Consider the following 24956-nt stretch of genomic DNA (forward strand, 5'->3'; position numbering starts at 1 on the left):
CTAGAGAAACGGTCTCATTGTGCAGGGTAACCACCGTGAACCGTTACTCCAAAACAACTTTTGGCATATTCAGATAATAGTTTTTGTTAAATTTCTCACGGTAGAAGGTAAACATTAAACTTACAGCATATAAAACATTTGATGATTTCAACGTTATTATTTGTGTATTGTAGTAGTATAAAAAAATAATAATAATAAATAAAATTTATTATTTTCTGGCTACTTTTTTTTATCTTGTCCTGGTGGTTTTTACGTTATTGTTTGGTATAATTTAGTACATTTTTGGTAAGTATAGGAGTATATTTTAACTAACCAGTTACGGTCACTCTGGCAGAATCAACATAACGGACGTGTCCGCGGCGCAGTAAAACAAAAAATAATTAAATTAATCCATAACTTTGCTGCGACACCACAAACAAACCGAAACATATCAAGGCAAAAATATTGCTATTAAATATCTATTCAAATCGAACTGATTCGTGCAGAGCGTCGTTAAATTCTTCGTTATGGAAAAGTGCCTCGGTGTGTAGGTGCGTGCGTATAATTAAACAAAAGTATTAAGCAAAGTCGCATATTTTGCAAGTCCGCTGCGAAACAAACGACCATTAACTGTCGCAACTGCAAACGCACTTCCTTTTTCTCCCGTTTTCTTTTTGTTTTTATGGATTCGCGCTTATACATTTGCAGCTGCTGTTTAGCTATTTAGTGTATGTGATTGCCCGCTGTTGTTGTTGGCTCACCTCTCGTTAACCACCTTGAATGCGCGAGAGTGAGAGGAGAGAAGAGAAGAGTGCAAAGTTGATGCCCGAGCGTGTATGCGTGTGTAACAACAAATTAGCTGCGAATGTGTGCGTGCGGCATTAGTCACTCTCTTTAACTTTTAACTTTTGTGGTCCACCTTTTTTGGGCGCATCATCAAAAACAACAACAAAAAACCTACTAAGCCAACTTTACGGATCGGTTCAAAACGAATCGGATCGGAACGAATCGGGCATCGTCAAAAGGTTAGTTACCCGCCATTGATATTTAACCACATCACTAAGGCAACTTGACTTTTATTTTATTTCATTTCCATTGAAGTTTGCACAAGCTATTTACTTAATTGAAATTCCAGTCAAGGTCGTATTTGTTAATTAATTAAATGTTTGCCTGGGTGACTAGTAGTAAGGCACAAAGAAACTTTGCAGTTATTGTACAACACAAAAATATTGCATAAACCGATATGCTACGTTAGTTCCGACTGTTTACTTGCGCCTTAGCGATAAGAATGGGAGTACTGTGACATTAATGGATGAGAGACCCATTTTCTACTAGTAGTTAACTAACTGCATAATTTTCCAAAACAGAAAAATCATTTTATATGAGAAACGAAAAATTAAGACAAGTTCCAGATTTTTTAAATAAATGGTATTTTAGGCAAAAGCGTAGAGTAAATGCCTCTGGTTATAAAATACCGGGATCAAGTACCACTAATATCATTACTTTTTTGAGCTCAATAAATACAAAAATTAAATTGTATTAAAAAGTTAAAAGTGCTGGATACATCGATATAATATTTATTATATAAAAATTAACAACGTAATCATCATATCACATACATATTTATTTCGGTGTTAATGAAGTTCCTTTTTCTGTCTTTATTAAATAGAAAACCCAAGGAATTTCGTTTTCGTTTTGTCACTTTCGAGCGCAGCAGGTGTTGCATTTGTGCTTACCTCACTTTCCAGCTGACTGCCTTTCGACCGATCCTCACTTGGCGCCATGTGGCAGTCGAACAACCCCCCTTTTTTCCGCCCCTGCTCGGTGATTAAACCCTTTGCAGAGAAATCTCCATTGCGTCAAAAACAGGAAATGTTTATCATGGCAATATAGGGAAAATTACAATGCCACAAAAATACCTTTAAACCCAGTACTGGAAGGGAATATAGGGTACACAAAGTTGGTGTCTTAATGATCATCATCAGAAGCCCTATTTTAAGGGTCTTAATTGTACAATAATAAAAATAATTTCGGTGCAACAATTCGATCTAGGCAAACTGAAATTGTAACGATTTAATTTTTATTAAAGCTAAAAATATTGGAAGACTACCTAGAAATCCAAGCTAACTAAAGAGTTTTGCGACTGCATAATAATTTATGGAAACAGAAGACTCAACCGAAACAAAAGATCCTTTTATAGGCCTTTAAAAAGAACATTGCTTTTCACATCATGATTCGAAACGCCTGTAAGTGTTCTTCACAAAAGAAAAACACTCGATATACATTTGAGTGAACAAAATTGTGGGTGTGTAAAAAAGAGTACTGATGTAAGCTTTCAGCTCTGATTGTATTCAACTTTGACCCACATTCGGAAAGTGTCCCGCCATGAAACGCACGAGTGGATTGAAAGGGGAGGGGAACCTACATTGCAGTGATGGATTTCATCTGCAGCTTCTCATATATTTTATATTTGAACATGCAATTTTAGCTCGCATTGTTTGTCTAGAGTTTGTGGGCATAACACATATGTAACTACAATGTATGTTGCCTATCAATCTTAGTGTGTATGTAAATACGCTTTTAGAACGAACTGCACGAGCTGGAATGGCAACAAAAATAACGACGAACAGGGAAACGTGCTGACAATGTAGAATGATGCCGTGGATTTTGCAAACTTATATTTCACCCATTTAATTTTTTCCATTCCTTTTCGTTCTACAGACAAGGAAAACTTGCAAAGACAATGCAAAAATCATAGGTTAAATTTGTAAAACCCGTTTTCAGCGTTTGTCTTTTCGCTTCGGCTTTTTCCGGTCTCCCTTATACGATATTTTGCTAAAGTTTCTGGGGTTTTATTAAGTATGCTGATTCGGGAAGCTGCTTTATTTTGGCAAGTTGCTTAAAGCGCTAAATCTGCTGATCAAATATTTACCAGCCATGTGTACGTGTGTATATTTCAGTAGATTGTTGTCGCACCAGATTCAAGCTGTATCCACATACGCTTATTAGGAGAGTGAAAACAGAAAATCATATTAATCTTTAACCCCCTGATGATAAAGAGTTCTTATTATACAAAACTGTCTGTTAAGAGATCCCCAGCTCAATAAACCTTAACCTCAAAGAACGCACACAAAGCGTGGGTTTGTTTCCAGCCATCTTCCATTGCTCTTCTTTATCGCAGTTGATGTAAATTGAATGATTTTGGCTTTGTTCTCTATGTAATTAGCTTTAATTGCATGAACTCAATGCGGACACGTTTTCCCCGATTCTTCTTTGCATTACGTTATATTGGGCAGGTTTTAAAATTTTAAAGAAAATAAAAGCAATTCCAAAAATTAAGGCGTGTTTTTTGTTAAGTTCATTTAACTTGTCATGCCTGGCATTAAATTCAATTGACTTCGGCGCATGGTCGTGCGTTGCCTTCGTTTTGTTGTTCATCTGGGGCGGGGGTTTTTGTTGTCGCTGCTCCCGTTTGCTATTTTTACGCTACACATCAAAAATCGTTTACATTTTTTTTTATTCATTTTTATCATTTTCAATTCCAAATTTTAGTCAGTTTTGGTTTTAAATTATAAATATTAAAAATAAAGCAAATCTTTAAATAGGCTTAATCTAATCTTTTTAATTTAAATATTGTCACACTCACTGCATTTTGCTTCTTATTCTAATATATCATTTAATGATAAACTATTTTTATTTGTCCATAGCACTGAATAAGTGGCTTAGTTGAAAAACGTAATATTATATTACAAATGATATAATTTTTCTGTGTAGTCTATGGAGGAGGGCAAGTCAAACAGAGGTTAACGCTTTGCTCATGGAGCGTTCAAGTGGTACAAGTCACAGACTAATGGTCCATTTGTGTAGCCCTTTGTAATGTGATTGTGGTCTAGTTTTTATTTGGCCAGTGAAAATAAAAGCATTCAAGGTCGTCACGCCTGTTGTGTAGCTGCGATGTTCGAAATGTCGAAGTATCAACAATTGCGTCTGGCGGTGCCAATGAAAGGAGATCGAGAAAAGAGAAATGGCGGGTTGCTGGTGGGGTGGCAAAGTGGGTAGCGCACAATCTATTAAAAACATAGCATGGAAATTGCTCTTTCAAATGCAATCCGAGTCAGCGCATTTCATTCCACTCCATTCGATTATTAATATCGCTCTCACTCAGCTTTAATGCATCAGCTCCACTCCACCCCACACATATGAACATGTTTGTGTGCGAGATCGTGTGTTTGTCACTTTCTTTTGTTCTGCTTTCGTTCGTCTTTCATTGTTCGTGAGAGTTTGCTCGGGACGTGCGGTCAAGCTTGAGGATGGGCTATACCAAAGTAAAAGTTGCCCCAAACCCAAGTGCCTCGCATCACAAAACGTATTTGCCCACACACACACACATTCTGTCAACGCACTGAATGATTGGATCTTGCAAGACGGTTTCTAACAGTTTCTCTGGAAATCAGTTACATGAAAACCGATGTCTGTAAATACTCGAACCAAGAGAAACAAGCAATTAGCAAACATTTTCACAGCATTAATTCTCTCATCTAAAGTTGTAAAGGGAGTCTCTGTGAGAACCGGTTAGCATTGACTGGCATTGACTGGACTTGAGCTTGAACCGCAGAAATACAGGTAGCTTTATTACACACTCCCGAAGGCCTTATAGCAGATTTCAAGTTTTTGATAGACCGAAGAAATAGCTTTGATCAACTAATTTAGAAATCTTAATTGGAAGCTTGATTAAAGATGGAATCGATTCTATATACAGCATTCAAACTTTTTTGAACCAATCCAACACAGTTCCCCAACATCAAAATAATACTATTGACATATACAGAAACCTGTTCCTTTAACCAACGTCATATTGCCATTATGCTTATATTAGGTCTTCCTATTTCAGCATATATTTTTAATACTATTAATGCAGGTTTAATTTATTTAAATGGCCTGCTAATAGGTGTAAATATGTGAATGTGGAGCACCTAATAGACGTTCAGTTTAATTTACTCATTATTTAGATTTACCTCCACCGATGGGGGTGATTATTTGTTCAACTTTACTGATGCCACGGGAAAAAAGGAAAAGAAAAGCGCGATTGCCATTGTGAGATATATGTACATTACTTTCGGTATAGGCTGCTCTTGCTCTTGAATTTCTGCACATGCCCATACAAAGCGGATAGTAAAAGGAAGGGGCCTGTAAAGTGATTAAATTGGCATTCAGAATCCCAACAATTCCAACGTCCAATGAGTGCCGAGTGGGTGGGTGGACAGTGGGCTCCCTTTCTCTGTCTCCCATCATCACCTTCTAAAGGTGATTTTAATTAGATTGCGACTGCAATCGGTTTATTCTCGCCCGTTGTGGCTTTAACCGGTGAGAACGTGTGTGCGATTAGCGTCACAGTCAGTCAGTCAGTCAGTTAGTCGTTTGGGCAGCCAGTTACCCAATAATGGGCAATATCAACAGTCAAACATTTTTACAAATTCAGCTTGCTGTTCATTCGCTCGCCTTTGTGTTTATTTTATTTGCACGGAAGGTCTTTTGTGAAAGACATGAAAAATTTGCATGTATTTCGCATGCAACGATTATTTGTTATGATAGGTTGTTTATGGCTCCAACTGAAAGTTTTGAAAGTTGGCATAAAATCCAAAAATTAGACTTTGTTCTTTTACACATATACCCACACAAGCGGTCCGTTAAATAGTATATTGTTCTGTTTATTTGATCAATCACTGATCGACTATTGACTCTATACGAATGAATACAATTTTGAATTTTAAATCCAATCGTCTCAATTGATCAATTCAAACCAAATTGTATGGAAATTTACCAATTTAATTTTAAATTATTAATAACAATACAGTTGAATTTCTCTCTCCCGAAGTTTTTGATTGTAATATACATTTTTTTATATATATAATACTTTTTGTTGCTGCTAGTACTGTAAGTTATAGAAGTATTGTTCAGCAAGGTCTTTTGAAGCTCGCCTTTTTCATTGAAGTTCTCCACAATTCTCAACGGAGAAGACTTTGTAAATAACGGAATACATATTTATGAACTGTTTGTGTTTGCAAATAATAAACATATGTAATTCCTGCCACATGCTGGTACGTTTTAACCACTAAAGATACTCCCCTCTCAAAGAGGCGTACTTTTGTTTTGGCGCCATCTCCTCCTATCTTTAGTTAGTTCATATTTTTCCGGGAATGTGCTACAGGGAATTCTCCGAATGACGCACTTATATTTGACCACATCAGATCGATACACACACCCCCATCCTTACGCCCGAATCGCAGAATGATACCGGGGAAAGCTATTAGCGAATAACACCAGAATTAATTCATTCTCCGCCGCCCCCTGACTGCCCACCATTTTTTTGCGACTTAAATTTGGTTTATTTTGTTTACGCAAACCACTTTGTGGTTCTCGCGAGAGGGCGACATTGGCTTTGCTTTTATCACTGGCCATTGTGAATGCTTTCCGTTCTCCGGAATGTCCCACTTATGGCACATGCAGCCCATTTCAGCTGCGTTTTAGATCGGTTCCACCATGTGCCGGGCACCGAGAGTCCAGCAAGTGGGGCAACTGCAACATCTTCACCGATGCACACGCTTACTTGTTTTCTGGTTCCGGCGTTAACTTGAAAGCGCTTTATTTCCCTGCCACTAATATCACTTTTTCCACCTTTTATCGTGTGCTTCGTGAAAAGCGCAAAAACAAAAATAGAAAAGAGCGCAGTAATTAGCAAAAGAGCATTTGTGGGCGGGGAAGATGACGTAAATGCTTCGAGAAACCCCAAAAAATTCCTTATTTATTTGTTTTTTTTTTTTTTATCCAACTGCATCGTAAATACAAAACAATAATAGAGCATTTCGGATCTGCTGATTGATTGTTTTTGCGGTCTGATTATGAACGATTTTGCCAGGTGTTGATAGTTGAAAATCTCTGCGAGCGTGTGTCGATGATATCGGTTTGTTAAATGAGCTTTTATAGGTAATTACTTTGGGTGAGTCATTTATACTCTACATCATCATAAAATCCACTTTGGTTATCAATAAACTTAAACGGTCTGTGGCCGAGGCTACTTTATCAAAAGTCATGACTGAAACTCATTCTACTTGTATTTACTGCTTTAGCTAAAATCTTATCTGAAGAAAGTAGGGTGGGGTGACCCTCCAATACAGTTAAAGTTTATTTTTGTGATTTTTTTTATTTTTAAAATACAAAAAGAAAAACAGGTTGGTTTTGCCCAGCTTATTACCATTATAAATGACTTGGTATTTTTGGTTTATTCTTTCTGGGAGATTTCATTGACTAATTATAACTATTCTAATCTGAATAATAAATCCCTTGCTCTCTTTTGGTAAAAAAGACGGCACACGATCTAGTTGTTGTTATTCGTAAAACAACAAGGTGTTCAGTATAAAAATTCACCAGTTTAGTACGTTTGCCTTTTAAATTAGTTTCTTGTTTCCCAATCTTTTCTTGACACATATCAGATATCGCATTGTGTTATTAACCAGTTGTTTGGGATTGTACGTTTAACAGAAACCCAGCAAACTCGTTAAAGTTTCGCATTTGTTTTTGTTTTGGAAATTTTTAGTAGAAAAGTGACACTGAAAGTCGGATCACACTGGTAAGGTGCGAGTCAACAGTTTCAGAGCAGGCCCTCCACGACATTTCTTCTGTCGTGGCTGTGTCGCTTATCAAAACAAAACGTAAACGTTTGCGATAAGAAGACTAATTTATGCATGGTTAATTAGAGAACGCCATTAAGCGGACAGAGATAATTGAATGCCTTTTTCGTTTCTTCCATTGCAGAGAGCATGACCATTCCATCGAGACCGGCGCCGGCTCCGCCCGGGTCACGTGGCCAGAGCGCCGCGGCTGGGGCGAACGCCAGCCTAGAGCAACTGCGTCTCCAGCTCCAGCAGCAGCATATGCAGCAGCAGCAGGCGGCCGGCGGAGGACTCCAGAAGCTGACCATAAAACTGCCGCCACCGCCCAAGGGTCCGCTGCAGTCGCAGAACGCACAGCACAAGCGGACCGCCATTAATAATAACAACGGTGGTAGCCTTTTCGATGAGCCCATGGGAGGATCGAGCATCACAAGGAAGTTTCCGCAGGCACGCTACACGCCGGCCACCAACTGGGACGACGATCCATTCGGTGCGAACGGGAACGATCGCTTCAAGAAGATGCCACCGCCGCGACCGCCGCCACCCAAGGTGCTGGTTAATGGGCAGAACATGACCAAATCCTCCACCTCGACGACATCGGCAGTCGCCGGCGGTGGTAGTCTCATCTCGAACATCTTCCACCGCAAGAAGTCCACGTCCACGGCATCCGCCGCTGCTACCAAGGCCGCAGCGCAAAGTCGCGTCTACGGCCTGAGCAGCGGTGCTGCCGGGACACCGAGCAGCAGCAACAGCAGTGCCTCCGCGGCGGCCTTCAGCAATGTGGATTGGAATGCGGCCTGGAACACGGCCACCACCACCTCGAGCAGTAGCCATAGCTCGCATTACGCCTCCCAGCAGACGGCCGATTCCCAGCTCATCAGCTTCGATTCGCCGCCCTCGTCGCCCACCTTTACCCAGAAGTCCAACAGCGACTGCGTCAGCGTGGACAGCTTCAGCTCGGACAGCAACTTCAGTTCGCCCAACAATGGCAGCGTTTCGCAGCCGGAAAGCGGGTTCGAGGACGACTACCACCGATCGCGGCCATCCACACAGAGTCCGCTGGATCCCTGGGAGGCGGTGGATAGCGTTGGAAATGGCGGCGTCGACTGCTTTGGCTCCGCTCCGGTGCGTCAGACGTACCAGCTGCAGGCCCGCACCTCGGACAATCCGTTGTGCAACGGCAAGAGCCTGTTGCCGCCCACCCAATCGCTGACCATGCCCACGATTATCAAGCCGAAGATATCGCAAAAGCCGAAGGCTCCCAAGCCGCCACCATTTATCGGAGGCCTACCGCCAGGGTTCAGCATACGAGCAGGATTCGGAAGAACCGAGACTCCACCGTCGCCTCCGATGCCCAAGGGACCGCCGCCACCGCTGCCATCTGGTGGAGTCTCCCTGTTAGACGTGATCAGCGGAAAAGTGGATGCGCTGGCATTGAGCAGCGGGAGCCACGGGTACATCGAGGAGGAGGTCGTTCCCTACGCCATTGCGCTGTATGATTTCGATGGCGTTGAGGAGGGGGATCTCAGCTTTAGAGTAAGTCCCTATCAGCCCCTAAACTTTGAATTGATATATTAACAATGTTGATTTACGCAGGAGAACGAGAAAATATATCTGCTGGACCACCCAACACCGGAGTGGATGCGCGGACGCACGCGTTCGGGATGTGAGGGCATCTTTCCTGCCAACTATGTGGACATTAAGGTGCCATTGGGGGCCACTGGTGAAGCTAATGCTGCTGCTCCATATGCTAGTACTGCAGCAGCCTTGCCCAGTCCGTCGCAACCGCAGCTGCCCACTGCGCTCTGTTTATATCACTTTCCCGGCGGAGTCGAAGGAGATCTGGTCTTGCAGGTAATTACCCCCGAGATCCCAGTCTTACGCAATACTAATATCCCTTTATCTTTCCGTAGGAGAACGAATTGGTCACAGTGCTTTATAGAATAAACGAGGATTGGCTGTACGGCGAGGTGGCGGGTCGTCAGGGGCAGTTTCCGGCGAATTTCCTGGACCGAGTGCCTGCCAATCTGCCCACGTTGTAACCGTACAGAGTCCGCGATCTATATATTGTATACCCGAGAACATTTGTCGATAAGCGAGAAGACGTTAAGCGAACTGAATCATATACACACACATATATAATTGTATTTTTACTATATTCTGTGCGAAAAATATTAAGAAACGAGCATATAGTCTAAGACAACTAATTATTAAGAAACTCGAAAATTGTTTTAATGGCAGCGATCATGCCTTCTCCTGTCCCAGCTTATACACGGGATCGATTAATTGATTTTATGTTTAACCCGCGAATGAAACTGTTTCGTTACTGAATAATTCGATATATATGTATTAGACACTTTTTGCTGATCCTTTAAGTATTCGCCCAAGTCCCATGCACCCGAACCAATAGAACAGGCAAAAATATTGTAAATAAGTTAAAATGTACGTGATTTCTATTAATGTTTAATTATTTAAATCGAGTTTAGTTAGACGCTTAGTTAGGCACATTTACAGATTCCAATTTATAATGCAAGCCCTTTTGTTTCCATGTATTAATATTTCTTTAAAGTGTTTAGGAGAGTTCGGTGTGAAGTTGAATGATTTTTGATCTGTCCACTGAAGAGTGCTATCCTCACAATTTGTAGGACTTATCATTTATAAAATATCAGGATATCCTAGCAGTGAAGAATGTAAACTGAAATAAATGAAGATGATCACAAAATGCCAGCTAAAATTTATTTTTCCTGGTAACCTGGGCGTTACACTTCTGTTTGAGTGTTCAATCGTTCAATCGAAAATCTCTGCCTATGTAGAACACATCGGAAAGTGTCTGAGCAAAATTATTCTTTATTCGTTTTGGAAGTGTTACGTCCACACAACCGGTTCTCCGCTCCGTGCAAACAAAATTACTTCCTTTGACATTTGCCCTGTTTTCGTTGTTTTCACAACCGTTTCGGTTCATTTGTCTGCGAATTTCGGAAAGTTGTCGTCCAATCCGTAAAAATGTCCGGCGATTGCAACACGTATTGCCCCACTGCCTGCGATCCGTGCCAGGCCCCCACGGACTTCTCGCCCTGTCCGCCGAACTCGACGTGTCCGCCGTGCGATTGCGGTGACTATGCCGGATGTTGCTACCAGCAGCCGGCGCGCACCATGCCCATCCTGCCCAAGTCGCACTTCATGCGCTCCACGGCCCCCCTGGACACGGACACCATCTATCGACGCTCGTTCTATGCCAACTGTGGCGAAAACATCAGGGCCCGGCCCGTGATGCCGTGCTCCCAGATCCGGGCCTCCACGGCACCGCTGGAGAAGTGCACCATCCAGAAGCTGTCCTACATGCCGCCGTGTCCGGTGAAGCGGACGCCACCCATCGTCCCCATGGAGAGCGGACTGCGCTTCGAGGGACCCATCTACGCGATGACCTCACAGAAGCACGACTATGTGCCCAAGGGGATTGTGAAGCGGGACCCGATTGTGCCGCGGGTGGCCATCTGCACGTCGAATGCGCCCATGGAGCGCTGCACCATCCAGAAGCTGAGCTACATGCCCATCGACGTCTGCCAGAATCCGCCGCCGAAGGCCATGATCCAGGGCTCGCACTATTGCAAGCCGGCCGGACCCATGGAGCGCTGCACCATCCAGAAGCTGTCCTACATGCCGGTCTGCCTGCCGGCCAAGGAGCCCACTCCGTGGGCCGACAAGATCCGCTGTGCGCCGCCGCGCTACTCAAATGTCTGCACCACCTACAATCTGAGCTACATGCCCAACTGCAACGAGGCGCGCACCGCTCCGGTGACGCCGCTGACCACGCTGCGCTTCTGCGGCAACGACTCCGGCTCCGGGAGCACAATCTACAAGCTCAGCTACATGCCAGTCGATGCCTCCCGGACTAAGCCAGCGCCCGTCCTGCCCAGAGACACCTTCTGCCGGCCCAGTGGACCGCTCGAGAAGTGCACCATTCAAAAGGTAATGTCTAGTTATTACGAGAATATCTGCCTTGTTTTCTATGGAAATTCTGAATTCTCAGTGTTATGCTAATTCATTTCATAAATGGGGTTTCATATATGTGAAAAGTAGGTTTAAGTCATACTTCTGCAATTATTTTAGTTTATTTAAAATATAATATATGTATATTTTAAAAGGTATACCCTTTTTTTAAAAACTGTAAATAAAACGGGAAAGGATAGTATTAAGGTATACAAATCAAATCGAAAAGTTCAGATAGAATAGATAGATGGATAGATAGCTCTGTAAATTCAGCACTCAGTTTCAAAACGATGCGTTGTTTTAAAAAATCTTGGTCATGTAAAATTGGTATTCTAGTTTTGCTTACCTTATCCTTAACTCCGCCTTCAGCTATCCTATCAGCCGAACTGCACAGAGCGTACTCCTCCCATTCGCCCAATGGAGAATGGACTGCGTTTCGATGGGCCCATGTACGCGATGACCACTCAGAAGCACGACTTTGTGGCCAAGCCGCACGTGAGACGGGCTCCGATCATGCCGCGGACCGCGTTCTGCCGACCCAGCGGAGCCATGGAGCGCTGCACGGTGAACAAGCTGTCGTACATGCCGGTGGACGTCACCTGCTTCCCACGGGCCGAGTCCGTCCGTCCGCGACAGGGCTTCTGCCGGAACGAGGGACCCATGGAGAAGTGCACCACGTACAAGCTCAGCTACTTGCCGAACTGTGTGCCGCCCAAGGAGCCGCTGCCCTGGGCCAGATACTCATCCTACTGCCGGCCAACCGGACCCATCGAGAAGTGTACCATCCAGAAGCTTAGCTATGGCCCACCGGGTGCCTTCCAACGTTGTGGCGGTATGGTTTAACCTAATTTAGGTATTTAAACTATTGAAAAATGATCACTAATCTTCTACAGGTCCTTGTGGAACTGGTGGCGGGGATGGCACCTTCCCGAAGGCCGGCATTTGTTAAGCTGGAAATATATGTCGATTGCTCTTTAAGTGCGCTTCTCCCAAGCTTATCCCGCTTTCCTTGTTTAATGTTATACCAAAATCTTTCAGTCCAAGTCCTATTTTATTCCTATTTTGTTTTAAAGGCCCACTGGGGAATGCACTTTCGGAACTGTCTCCATCCGTTTCAATTGCTCCGTACTCCACTGATCCTTTTTTGCCAGTCTTATTTGTATATACAGAAAATTGCGAGTGCTTTGCTTACGAAATATTATTTTAACTCCTCATTGTAAAATTAAAGTACGTTCTCCAGAAATATAGTAAATCATAGAATAACTAGCATTGTTTAATGGGATTTTTACAAATAAGGGTAATCTAGGTTACTTCGTCTCAAGCCATTTGGATCTGCAGCCTCCGTTTGCTGGCCTCTCTCCGCTTCTTGTCCCGCTTCTTGCGGGTCTGTGTGGCCTCCCGGAAGAGTTGGACACCGTCGCGCTGCTCCACTTCGGTTTGGAGCAGGGCCAAGCCATGCAGGTTCCAGCCCAAGACATCTCTCAGCTGGCCGACGTCCCGTTTGAGCATCGAAAGCAGTTTAACCAGCAGGGGCTTCATGCTCTTGGCCGCCGAAATGGGCTTCATGTGCACCTTGAACAGGAAGATGGTGACGCGGCAGAGCAGCTCCAGTTGATCGGGTCGCTGGGTCAGCAGAGTGGGCAGGCGCTCAAGAACTTCGCACACAGTGGAGAAGGGCAGCAGGAGCAGGGCCTCCTCCAGATCAGAGGCACGTATCCGCATAAGGGTGCTGACCAAAAAGTCCACGGGATTCTTCACCTGCAGTGCCTGCATTAGAGGATGTAGTTCCGGCTTCTCTTCCGCCTCCAACTCGAACTGTTTCGATATCTCCAGGCACTCAAGGATGGATTCAGCAGACTGCTCGGAGCCAACCGTTTTTCGGGAGGGCATCTTGAGTCCAGGCAGCAGAGGCACTGTGTTATCCTCGCCTGTGGCCAGCTGTTCGTTTTCCATTTGCTCTCGCTCCTCTTCCTGGACATCCTTCAGCACAATAGTCTCGTCCGTGCGTTCGTACATCCTAAGAGTTCGGTCCGAGCCGCAGGTGACCAGGTACCGACCGTTTGGCGACACGGACAGACAATACGCCTCGCCTATGTGTCCGGGCAGGGTGAGGATCTTCTCGAAGTTGTCGCCATCCCACTGCTTGACCTTGCCATCCTTGCCGCAAGTAAAGAACATGTGCGTCCTGGGTATGAACTGTACACTCATCACCGAATCATCATGGGCGAATATCGAGCGATGGCAATCTCCGAAGTTCAAGCCCCACACTTTTACGTTACGATCTGCCGATCCGGTCACAATAAGGTTCGAGTCGTAGGAGATGTCCAGGCAGAGCACGGGTAACTTGTGGCCATACAGAGATAGATAGAACTTGAATGTGTCCAGGAAAAAGACCTTGACGGTGGCGTCCAGCAAACCCACAGCCAGGTACTTCATGTCCGGACTCACGCCCACGCAGAGCACGGTCTCCTCCAGCTTTAGCGTGTTCTTGTGGAGCAGCGACAGCACTTTGGTCTGAGCAGCGCCTTCGCCAGCATCGATCAGTTCGAATGTCCAGATCTTAAGCGTAGAATCGCCGCTGCCAGTGATGCAGCCCTTCTGATCGGGCAGCATTGCAATGGACCACAGTTCGCTTTCGTGGGCCGGGATCTCCTCCACAATATCAGCCGCAGCAACATCCACAATCAGAAGTTTGCCGCTCTTCATGCCCAAAAGGACGTAGTGATCGCCGGGAACAAACTTCGAGCAGAGGATGTAATCCGTTGGCACAGTTCGCAGGCACTGCATGGCATCCCGATCCCAGAACTTGAAGGACTCCCCAGCTCCCGAGCCCACGGCCAGGGAGTCGTTGCTAAAGCACACGGATCGCACTTCCGACTGGTGGCCCAGGCGAGTGAGTGACCTCAACAGCTTTACGCTGGGATCGGCTGCCTTGCGCGTCTTGATAGACGCTTCCAGGGAGTACAGCGCCATGCTGTTGTTGGCCAGACTGACCAGGACGCGCAGCTCCTGGTTCTGACCCAAGACCACATCGATGGACTTGATCTTTTGCTTGGCTCGGATGCTCTCCAGTCGCTTGATTTCATCGCTCAACGACTGCTCCGTTGACAACTTGGCCTCGTCCGAACCTTCCTCTCCGGCGTTTTTTTTCTCCTTCTTAAGGCGCTTGACCAGACGTTTCTTCACCTCCTCAGGCGTGCAGATGTAAAAGTTCTCGATTAAATCGTTGGTGCCGTGGCAGCTGAGCACCCGTTCACTGGGATCGGTCACCAGGTTGACGGTGCGACCCTTTCCCGCTCTCTGAATAGTGCCGCAGTTGCTCACGCTAACCGGACTTATGGTGTCTTCGTCTTCAATGGACAGGCCCTCGACGGCCGATTCCAGCGTTCCGGTGTCGGCTCCATCGAGCTTCCTCAGGCGGTACACATTCATGCCGCTCTCGCCGGCTCCAGCTATCATCAGATCCCCAATGAAGGCCAGTGCCCAGACCTCGGTGCGGTTGTCCACGATGGTCTTGAAGCAGAACTGCGTCTCCAGGTTCCAGAACTTGATCTGCGTGTCCTTCGAGCAGCTGACCACGATGCTTTCGTCCACCAGGCGCTGCAGAAAGTGGGCGTCCGTGATGGCGGCATTGTGGCCACTCAACCGGGCCCTGCCCGCCTGCTCAACCACGTCCACGACCACCAGTTCGGTGTCCAATCCTCCGCTGACCAGGCGCATGCCCTGCATATCGTATCGCAGGATGCTGACGGCGTTCTTGTGCAGCGCCAGCGAACAGATTGGATCGTAGTACCTGTCTGAGCTAAGATCAAAGATCTGGACCATGCCATCCGCATAGCCCACGGCTATGTGCAGGTGATCTGGGGAAACCCTTAGGCAGGTGACCTCGAACTTCTCGCGGCGCAGCGTCAGCTTGCGATCTCCCATTCTGAGGGTTAATAAATATTAGTTTAAGTAATATAAAGGAAATTTAAAAACTTCAAAACCCACCGCAAATCCCAAATGATCACATTCTCTGCTGCCGGAGCGGCCACATATCGGCCCTCTGTCTTGTCCACAATTGCAAAGTTCACATTGGCGCGCCCGGAGGTGATAATATTAAAGCTGTCTATAGCCCGATAGGCCAAATATTGCTTGGTTAAACCCATTACAGCATTAAAAACACACAAGTAAATCAAAATCAACAGCCAGCGCGTTTCACGTGTTTAGAGATGGAACAAAATCGATATTGTTTTCGATATGCTTTGTCAACATCGACAGTATCGAAGTAGTTGGCAACGCGACTGTCTATCCATTAGTCTGGCAACGTTGAATAAATGCCGTTAGGCGCCTGCGCTTTTGAAATTCGGAACCTTAACAAACCCACCCCAAAGCCATTGAGATAACTCTGATTAGCCTGCCCAAGCTGCAGTTTTTGCACAAATAGTTGATAAAGAAAATATTTGAAATGTCTGCTTATCCCAGTGCTTCCGCCTCCCAATCGACAGGTACAACACATAGAGTTAAACTCTTTAACTGTCTCTCAAACAATCAATGATTTAAATAACTTAGGAACTACGGATCTGGACACAGAATCCGTGGAAGTTCTGCGGGAGCGTCTGAGCACCATGAAGCGACTGATGTCCGAGCGGACGTCCCAGCAGCAGAACAACCCGGCGACCACGGAGGAGATATTCTCCACCAAGCGCCACCGTTCGGCGGGCATTATCGACGGCAACTTCCTGAGCATCGCTTTTGGCGGAGCTCTGCTGGTGATCATCACGGTTTCAGTGTACGCATTCTACAATCTCTACCATGCCATACTCAAGAAGTTCCCATCGCGCCACGAGGAGCTGTAAACGGGTGCCAAATTGGTCGACCTTTCGTTTTCCCATATGAAATGTACGAGTCTCTGCATTTAATAAATTGTAGCTTGAATTTTAACTAGCAAGAGCGAAAAATAAGTGAAAACACCTTAAGGCATCTGCTGTTTTGCATTCGGGTTAATTAACGCCATTTATTGGAGTTCAACTCATTACAAAAGTTAACATTTTCTTTACTTTTTATACATCCATCATTTTGGTTCGAATTAGATAATAACTAAATAGAGAGAACTGAATGCATGGACAGCAAAACAAAAGGAGGGCGTTTGGAATATGATACCGCTATGAAAAATCATCAAAATATAACACAGGTGTATAATTAAAACAAGACATGAGACGAAATGCTGAGAAGGAACACTTGGGGGATGAAGCACAGATTTCTCTGGAGAAAACTCTTGGGATTTGATTTGCTTACTTGCTAGCTACAATCGAAACTCTTTTACTCTGCCTTCGCTGCCTATTGTTCATTATTTCATTATTTCCTTTTGCCTTAAACATTAGTGCTAAACTCCTATTTTATATATATGAGTTGTAGATTTCATTAATATTTTGTATTTTTTGTTTGTTAATTCTTTCATTTAGTTGGATAAATTTGTTGGGTAAATAATAACTAATATCGACTTCTTTTCTTTGTTTGTTTTTTTTTTTTTTTTAATTCAAATAATATTAGTTTATGTTTCGCATAGTTGCATAACTTGAACAGTGTATAACAGTTCCACTATTTCTTTTGTATAATCTGCTGTTTAAGGCGGCCATAAATCAAACAATTTGAATTTGTAAACTTACTTGAGTTGCCAAGTTAAGAAATTTAAGGGGATATTAAACATTAAAGTGGCTAAAAAATGAACTGATACGTTTTGGTTACTGTGGTTTAATGTGTCTTCGCTATTTTGCCGTCGCTGCGCCGCTTGCGGATGCTGGTTGCATTGGTTGGATTGGATTGGATGGTGGCTTGGACCTCGAACAGGACTCGCTCGGGGCTACTTGCTTTCTGCTTTCTGCTTTTTACAATTGGTTAAATTCCCTACTATTCTCGAACTGACTCTGCTGCTGCTGCTGGTGCTGGTGCTGCCGAGGCGGACGTTCCCGCCGCTCCCGCCGTCGTCGTCCCTCCCGGCGCCACTTTGTTTCTTGTTAATCAGATGTTGTCCACGGAGTCGGCATCATCCTCCGAGCTGATCTCATCACCGAACTCGATGTCCTCGTCGAAGCCATCCTCCACGAATGTGACCGTCTCGTTGATGCGCACCGACTCGGGGAACTCGCCGTACGTCTTCAGGTTCCTGGCCTCGTCCGGAGTGTACTTTAGGATCACATCGGCCTTTGAGTCCTGGTAGTCACGCAATCCCACCAATATGATGTCGCCCTGGTTAATCCACACCTGAAAGAGCAAACGAAATCCGCAATCAAACATTTGTTATCTTCAGTTTTTGGGAAAGGCCAAGAATCCCATTCTTTGCGTTGTGAGTAATTCTTTGGGGAAAAAGCAAACTCAATTTTGCAGCTTGTATTCTGTGTAACAGATAAAAGATAACTGATCTATGGCGTAGAGCGACTCCGTTCCGGGAATTTCACAAATGAGCGCAACGAATCGCCATGCTAACTGACCTTGGGAAATGTGTGGCAAACAAGAAAGTTCTATTCTATAAGAAAGATACAAGGACAGAAAATCGATGTTTACAGCTGGAGCAATTTCGCAAGGAGAGCTTACGTGAGTTGCGGAGAAGCTAGCTTCTCGGGGAGGTTCCCAATCAGTACCCAAAAAAATACATAAGGCATTGATAAAATTAAATTAGAACGGCTAGCTGACCGCAAGACCGTCCAAAACGAGTACGGAGTCACATAGAGAGATAATTGGCAACATGAATGATTCCACGAAAGTCTAAGAACTTGTGATACCGACGAGATTAGTTACCTTAAATCACGACCAATCACGAGCTAACCGAATTTTGCTACTGATGGTGATAAGAAATTCTTTCCGTAATATAAATAACAAGCCTCTTGATCCAACATTTACCTAATCAGATGCGAAAAACCATGGAGGCCTGACAACAGATTGAGATATCTCCAATGTGACGTCAAGGGAAGATTGGACATGTAGGAAGTGTAAAATGCAGTAATCTTAGGGGGCGATGAGAAAACCCCCTGCAATAGTATCTTACTCAACTGGCACAGGCAATGTCAATGACCTAGGACAAGTTGCACTTGTCGAGTGATTCAAAGCCCATTCATAAATTCACTTCCTAAAGCTACTTCCTGTCGGTAGCACTACGTGTAGGTGAGTGCAATATAAATTCCTATGCCATGCCTAAATGACACATATATAGAATCCGTTGACCACCTAAAGATCGATAAGCGACGATACCAGGGAGGGGGCTTTAAAAATAATTAAACGGAATCGAAGCCACTGTCGAATAATTCCCGCATTACGTATGCGCTGGAAATAAACAACTACAACTGCTTGGGGCCCTGCTCGAACTTTGGAGTATTTATCATCCATAAAAACCGAATAGATGGCGTCGCGCCGCACTTCCATCCTGCTATCTGTTAGAGTATTCCCTGACGCGGAAAACCAACACGATAGATCATGCCAAATGCGAAGAATCGTGACTAAATTGAATCGAAATTGCCCTATTACGATGGCCAGCAGATAAGCGAACCCCTTTAGATGGGCACATTCCCCTAACCAAGAGCCAGCCAGCTGGCTGGGAAGCACCCAATTCCTCGACTGATTACACGGCAGTGTGCCAATGAGTAAGTGAACGAGTGTGTGTGCTCCGTCAGAGGTTTGGCATTCGAGGCAGCAGGTCTCAATATACTATATATAGCCATGGACATCATTGAACCTCAGGTTGTAAAGCAGTTAGCACTGGTTTCAATTATGTTTGGGTGCTGCTCCCATTAGGGTATTTTCATTAAAATAAGTAAAGTTTCCTATATACTCCAATTAGTTCAATTCATTATGAGTTTTTAATTTAAAAACTAAAGTGTTACTACAGATAACACATTCATGGGTTTAACCATTTTTTCGGCATTAACCACCCCGATTTCCTTGAGTCATAAAACATTGCTACACTGAAAACATATACTAAATAGTATATTGAACGAATAAAATATTGCTTAATAATTAACAATATCCCAACGTGAAATTGATTTTAAATTAAGTTTTCAATAGACCCATTAGAATTCTCTTCCCACGCTTTTCTTATCTACCAGGCAAGTACGCACTTGTCTTACATAATAAAAGCTAGTGGAGATTAGCATTGATTAGAGTGCCATCTCCCCGAGGAAGGGCATTCCTGAGCAAGACATACCCAATTCTTTAGCCATAGCAATACGATTGGCACTCGCCGAATTTCTGCTATCTCAACTCGTCACTGATAGCGAAACCATATTTGGGGGGCCTCGCGCTCCCGCATTCTGGGCGATAAAAAGCCACCAACCAACCACAACTTGGGGTGGGAGACTCTCTCCAGAGTGCCTTTCCCTATAAATACAGCCCCTACTCGGCGGCGGCGGGCAAATCTAAAATCGCCAGCAAGCAAGACACACCTGAGCAATAGAAAGACACGGCAAAACCGGGCCGAACAAAGTGAATTCCATGCCAAAGCGAAACGGAATACAAGTGAAGTGCTATCGATACGCCAGAACAAGGGCGAAAAGCTAAGACAGTCGCGTCCCGTATCCCCAAACGAGTCGCGCCTTCGCAACCAACACCCAAAACCGTCAAAATTACCTACTACTACTCGACAAATTCGTGCGGCGCGTGCAACCAGAGCGAGGACATCATGCTCTTATCCTACCGATGCATCTACTCGGTCCTGCTGTCCACCATAGCCAGCATTATGGTGGTGCTCAGCTCGGCCTCCTCCAGCTCCCTGCAGCTGCCCACCGTACGCAAGTGCGGCGGCGGCGGCTCCACCGGGGCAGCCCACACCATGGCCATGAATTTGGCGGCCTATGGGCTGCTGGAGAACCGGATTAGCACTCTGGAAGCACCGCGACAAACGCACTGGAGCAAGAAGTTCCTGGCCAAGCGGGAGGCGACTCCCCATTCGGCACCGTACGTGGTCAGCATCCAGATGATGACACCCGACCAGGGCCTGGTCCACTACTGTGCCGGCACCGTCATCAACGAGCACTGGATCCTGACGGCGGCCCACTGCCTCAGTTCGCCGCAGGCGGTGGAGAACTCCGTCATTGTGGCGGGCAGCCACGACATCCACGACCAGAAGGGCGAGGCGTCCAACATCCAGATGCGACACATCGACTACTACGTGCGCCACGAGCTCTATCTCGGCGGAGTGAATCCCTACGACATTGCCCTGATCTACACCAAAACGCCGCTGGTCTTCGACTCGTATGTCCAGCCAGCAACGCTGCCGGAGCAGGATGCCCGGCCGGACGGCTATGGCACCCTTTACGGCTGGGGCAATGTCTCCATGACGGCAGGTGCCCAACTATCCGCACCGCCTGCAGGAGGCCAACATGCCCATCCTGGACATGGAGCTGTGCGAGCAGATCCTCGCCCGCTCCGGACTGCAGCTGCACGAGACCAACCTGTGCACTGGCCCACTGACCGGCGGCGTTAGCATCTGCACCGCCGACTCCGGCGGACCGCTCATCCAGCAGTGCTGCGAGGAGCACTTCGAGCAGGCCAACATCGTCATCGGCATCGTGTCGTGGGGCAAGATGCCCTGCGGCCAGAAGAACGCCCCCTCGGTCTTTGTCCGTGTCTCCGCCTTCACGGAGTGGATCAACCAGGTCATCAGCACGGCCACCCAGATCATGTAAGGTGATCATCGGAAAGATAGGACTGTGCAAGATCCACCCCCCGCCCCCCACATGAGCTCGAATGTCAAAATATCGAAAAATTAAATATAAAAATATAACTAAAAATGGAAAAAAAAAACCAAAGAAAAATTTAGATTCTCTAGATAATCTCATTAGGCAAATAAGGATGAACAAATCACTGCCCTGATTCTTGTACTTTAAGACTAAGTTTAAGCACACAAAAACATAAATAAAATTGTGAACATTTTAATCAGAACAAAAACCTGTTGTCTTTTAATTTTTAGCTAATATTATTAAACAAATAGGAACAAAAATAGGATAACTATAACCCCATTTTGTGATACTTCATGAAAGAAGAAGAAGGATTTTTTAATAGGGATTTAAGCAAATTGCGCAGATTTTATTAGAAAAGTGCGTGCGCACTCTCTTTTCACTTTTGCGCTAGTCTAAGGTAATTGTGAAATAAACTGAGGCCCTCGGACAGATAAGAATTCGCGATATATTCCGATTCTGTTGCTGGGCGGGGAGCAGGTGGAGTTTTGGGGGCAAAAACACAACCAACTGGCGCCTTTCCACGCATTAGTCATGCTCCCGAGCAGCGTCTGGCCAAAAAAATGGGAATTGAGAGCATGTTACGACTGTCAGATTAGGATCTACGGCTAGATTAGCAGAAAGCTCGTAAAGACCGCTAAATTAGGGCCATCAGGTGACTACCGGATGATTGACATTTGAGGGCAGCCTGCGCGAAAATATGGATATGGCACTGTTTACTGCCATCAAAATTGGGTCTAGACATCCGAAAGAACAAGCTCGTTGAACTTTGAGTCCTACTGTGGCACTTTGATCACCCAAGAACTGAGTAATTGGGGAGAAGCACGGCGTAATTCCGAATTTCCAGGAATTATCAATTATTCAATTTGACAGATGGCCCAGATACAGATAGTGTGGGGTGAAGCACCAAAAACACCCATATTGTATGCAAATCTAATTGTCTGGTCAAATCAATTACCTAGTGTTTTCGTTGGTAAACATAATAAAGATAAGTAATAAAACTAATTAATTATATTTTTTAAAATTTATAATCCCTGTCTTTTGTCTATTGTAATGTGTCAGCCTTATTTACATTTGGTTGTCTTTATTTCCTGGTTGTAATGCAAAAGTTACATTTTTGTATTATATGGAATTTTTGAGTATCAAAAGCATATATAATAAAAACTTAAGAACATAAATCTACCAGTGCAAGCGCCAATAAATTCCTTAGGCAAACAACTTGAAAGAGTAGGCTCCAAACAAGTGGTCATCGAGCCACATGCACGGGTCGCATCCCCCACTAACAGCCAGGACTTATATAACCATTCATTATGTGATCATGTGAGATTACAAATCCGTTTATGGATTTTAAGAAGCAAACTTGAGACAGAAAATTGCGTCGTACTTGCCCATAAATTAGAAATTCGTTTTCTTTTAATGCCTCGGACATGGCTTTCAACGTTTGATAAGATAAATGCCACCACCCCCTTGACCAAATTCGATCAAAGAATAATTGCCAAGTCAGGATGTTGTATGAGGTTAATTTAATGGCGCAGCACGTGTTTTTTACTTGTTGATATTCTTTCACCTGGTTTATTTGAAATTACCTTTGAAAACAGAGACAGTAGCGAAATCGTACTATCATTTGAAAAGCAGCTTTATATCGTATCATAACATATATCAAAAAATGTAAATAAAATAAAGAAGTTTAACATCTAGTGTCCGAATGCAGTTTATTTCCAAGTCCAAAAATAGATCACAATCTGTTTTTTGTTTTTGCAAGGCAAACTTCGGTTTCGATCATTTTATTTGCATTTACGTTGCCTATATTTAGCAATTAACCTGAGACATGATTTTCAGTGTCGGGGAAATTTTTCGGTTGCGTCGCTTTGTTTATAATTTTGTCGGTTGATTTGTTCGCTTCGATTGGACTCCACGTCTGGTCTTGTATATTTACTTGACACCCACTAGACGTCACTAGCAACGCTGCGAGTCTTGACGTAGTCGATTTGAAATCTTATTAATTACGCGATACTCTTTCGGGGTGAAGCACCATCCAAATATGACATGTTCTCATACCTTTCGGAAGAATTGATCTAATCGGTTTATGGAAGACCACGACCAAGGCTAACTCAGGTAAACGATAAGGAGAAACTGCAACTGCTGACCTTCTTTTCCTGACCCGAAGCCCAAAGAAAAGAGGGATATGCGGGTGTTCTTTCAGTTAGCTACTCCAGGTAACCGAAGTTACAATCAAAATTAAGGCATATACATAAAAAAAGTTTTTGTTTATGTACAGAATGCGATTTTACTGAAATTTTTGCAACTTTTTCGCACAAAACCTATCCTTTCTTATGAAAATATTGAACCATAACATTTTGAATTTAATTTGATTTTATAAATTTTAACATAAAGCGTTAAACATTAATATAAACAAAGTGCAACTGTTGTAGTTTTTTAAATATAAGTTTACTTTTTTTTTAAATGTTTTCCTAGAACGTACATATTTGAACTAAAATATTGGTGAACGGATTAATTTAAGACGGTCAACATAAGAATTTTACTTCAGTGTAATTTTTCTAACAGATAGGATTATACGAGGAATGGATTTGATACATTTATAAGTTTTTACAGGAAAATATTTTAGAAACTAAATAAAAGAGCCCCTGTATTTGCAATGCTAATGTTTTGACTTTTTATACATCTGTACATAGGCACTTGTGTATTACAAATCAGCTACCCCTCCCACCCCGCCCACACGCCTTTGTTAATGCACTCTCACAAGGACGATGACTCCCACTCAATGGACCATAGTTCTCTTTACAATTAGCCAACAAAGAGAGAGGTAAATACGGCATTGAATAGCCAAAATTAGGGCCACAAAATTCGAAATAATTGGGGACTTGAAAAAAAAACCCCAAATCACACTCAAATCAAAAAAAATGCAGGTTTTTTTTGCAAAAATAATGTAAATACGTAGCATTGCTGACACTCAATGCCAGAGCGAGTGGGCTAAGAGCGGCATTTAAGAGAGAGGCCCCACTGTTAAGAGAACACCCCCCAACTGAAGAGAGAGAGGCAAAGAGCAGAGAAACTCACCTTCTTGCGAAGTTTCCCCCGAATGTGACACAGGCGTTTGACGCCATCGAAGCACATTGCCTCCAGGCGACCGTTGCCCAGCATCTTAGTCACCTGCGCGTACTCCTGCTGGTCCTCCTTGAAGATCAGTTCGCGCTTCTCGAACTCGTTCTCGTTCTTACCACGACGACGATTCTTGCCACCTTTTCCTTTATTCTTGGGCATCTCTTTGCTGTTTGCTGCTGCGGCTGCTACTGTTGTTGCTGTCTGCGGAGGTGTTGTTGTAGACGCTGGTTCGGGAACAAAATGAAACCGTTAATCACCGACTGCACTAGGCGGAGATGAATGTTACGGGCAAAACTGGCACGATTGGGTGAATTTAGCCGTTCCAAACTTACAATTTAGTCAATGTAAATGTGACAATTTCGCCTCGCTAAAGTGAAAAGGACTAGTGATGGGCGGTTCCGCTCGGAACCAGTGGTTCTAACGGGCCTTATCGATAACTGCACTGGGTCTGGCAGCTTTCTAGCGTAGACACGATCCGCAGGTAGTA

General features: G+C 44.3%; 6 protein-coding genes across 8 annotated transcripts; 4 read left to right on the forward strand and 2 right to left on the reverse strand.

Moving 5' to 3' along the window:
* Positions 1 to 305: 305 nt before the first annotated feature.
* Positions 306 to 10371, forward strand: LOC128252349 (uncharacterized). 3 transcript variants are annotated; one of them, XM_052980004.1, is made up of 4 exons: positions 306 to 1004; positions 7792 to 9185; positions 9246 to 9503; positions 9563 to 10371. In XM_052980004.1, the coding sequence occupies exons 2-4, from the start codon at positions 7797 to 7799 to the stop codon at positions 9689 to 9691; spliced, it is 1776 nt and encodes a 591-aa protein (XP_052835964.1). In that variant the 5' UTR covers positions 306 to 1004; positions 7792 to 7796; the 3' UTR covers positions 9692 to 10371. The 3 variants fall into 3 exon arrangements, with proteins under 3 accessions (XP_052835964.1, XP_052835965.1, XP_052835966.1); XM_052980005.1 differs by lacking the exon at positions 306 to 1004 and adding an exon at positions 7456 to 7611; XM_052980006.1 differs by lacking the exon at positions 306 to 1004 and adding an exon at positions 7457 to 7606.
* Positions 10372 to 10440: 69 nt separating this feature from the next.
* Positions 10441 to 12814, forward strand: LOC128252355 (stabilizer of axonemal microtubules 1). Its single transcript, XM_052980012.1, has 3 exons — positions 10441 to 11618; positions 12009 to 12471; positions 12533 to 12814. The coding sequence occupies exons 1-3, from the start codon at positions 10653 to 10655 to the stop codon at positions 12586 to 12588; spliced, it is 1485 nt and encodes a 494-aa protein (XP_052835972.1). The 5' UTR covers positions 10441 to 10652; the 3' UTR covers positions 12589 to 12814.
* Positions 12672 to 15878, reverse strand: LOC128252342 (WD repeat-containing protein 3). Its single transcript, XM_052979995.1, has 2 exons — positions 15630 to 15878; positions 12672 to 15567 (listed from the first exon to the last, which is right to left on the reverse strand). Exons 1-2 carry the CDS (start codon positions 15785 to 15787, stop codon positions 12957 to 12959), a joined length of 2769 nt encoding a protein of 922 aa, XP_052835955.1. The 5' UTR covers positions 15788 to 15878; the 3' UTR covers positions 12672 to 12956.
* A 93-nt stretch (positions 15879 to 15971) lies between these two features.
* On the forward strand, positions 15972 to 16562 carry LOC128252374 (uncharacterized). The gene is made up of 2 exons (XM_052980035.1): positions 15972 to 16126; positions 16191 to 16562. Exons 1-2 carry the CDS (start codon positions 16087 to 16089, stop codon positions 16475 to 16477), a joined length of 327 nt encoding a protein of 108 aa, XP_052835995.1. The 5' UTR covers positions 15972 to 16086; the 3' UTR covers positions 16478 to 16562.
* A 41-nt stretch (positions 16563 to 16603) lies between these two features.
* LOC128252373 (eukaryotic translation initiation factor 1A, X-chromosomal) lies at positions 16604 to 24905 on the reverse strand. The gene is made up of 3 exons (XM_052980034.1): positions 24802 to 24905; positions 24425 to 24693; positions 16604 to 17882 (listed from the first exon to the last, which is right to left on the reverse strand). The coding sequence occupies exons 2-3, from the start codon at positions 24626 to 24628 to the stop codon at positions 17640 to 17642; spliced, it is 447 nt and encodes a 148-aa protein (XP_052835994.1). The 5' UTR covers positions 24629 to 24693; positions 24802 to 24905; the 3' UTR covers positions 16604 to 17639.
* On the forward strand, positions 19710 to 21388 carry LOC128252364 (anionic trypsin). Its single transcript, XM_052980022.1, is given in 2 exon segments — positions 19710 to 20952; positions 20954 to 21388. Coding segments are annotated over 2 exon segments (1005 nt in total). The 5' UTR covers positions 19710 to 20289; the 3' UTR covers positions 21296 to 21388.
* Positions 24906 to 24956: the final 51 nt, after the last annotated feature.

This window comes from Drosophila gunungcola, chromosome 3R, assembly GCF_025200985.1.
Source record: "Drosophila gunungcola strain Sukarami chromosome 3R, Dgunungcola_SK_2, whole genome shotgun sequence".
In the NCBI taxonomy this organism is placed as follows: Eukaryota; Metazoa; Arthropoda; class Insecta; order Diptera; family Drosophilidae; genus Drosophila; species Drosophila gunungcola.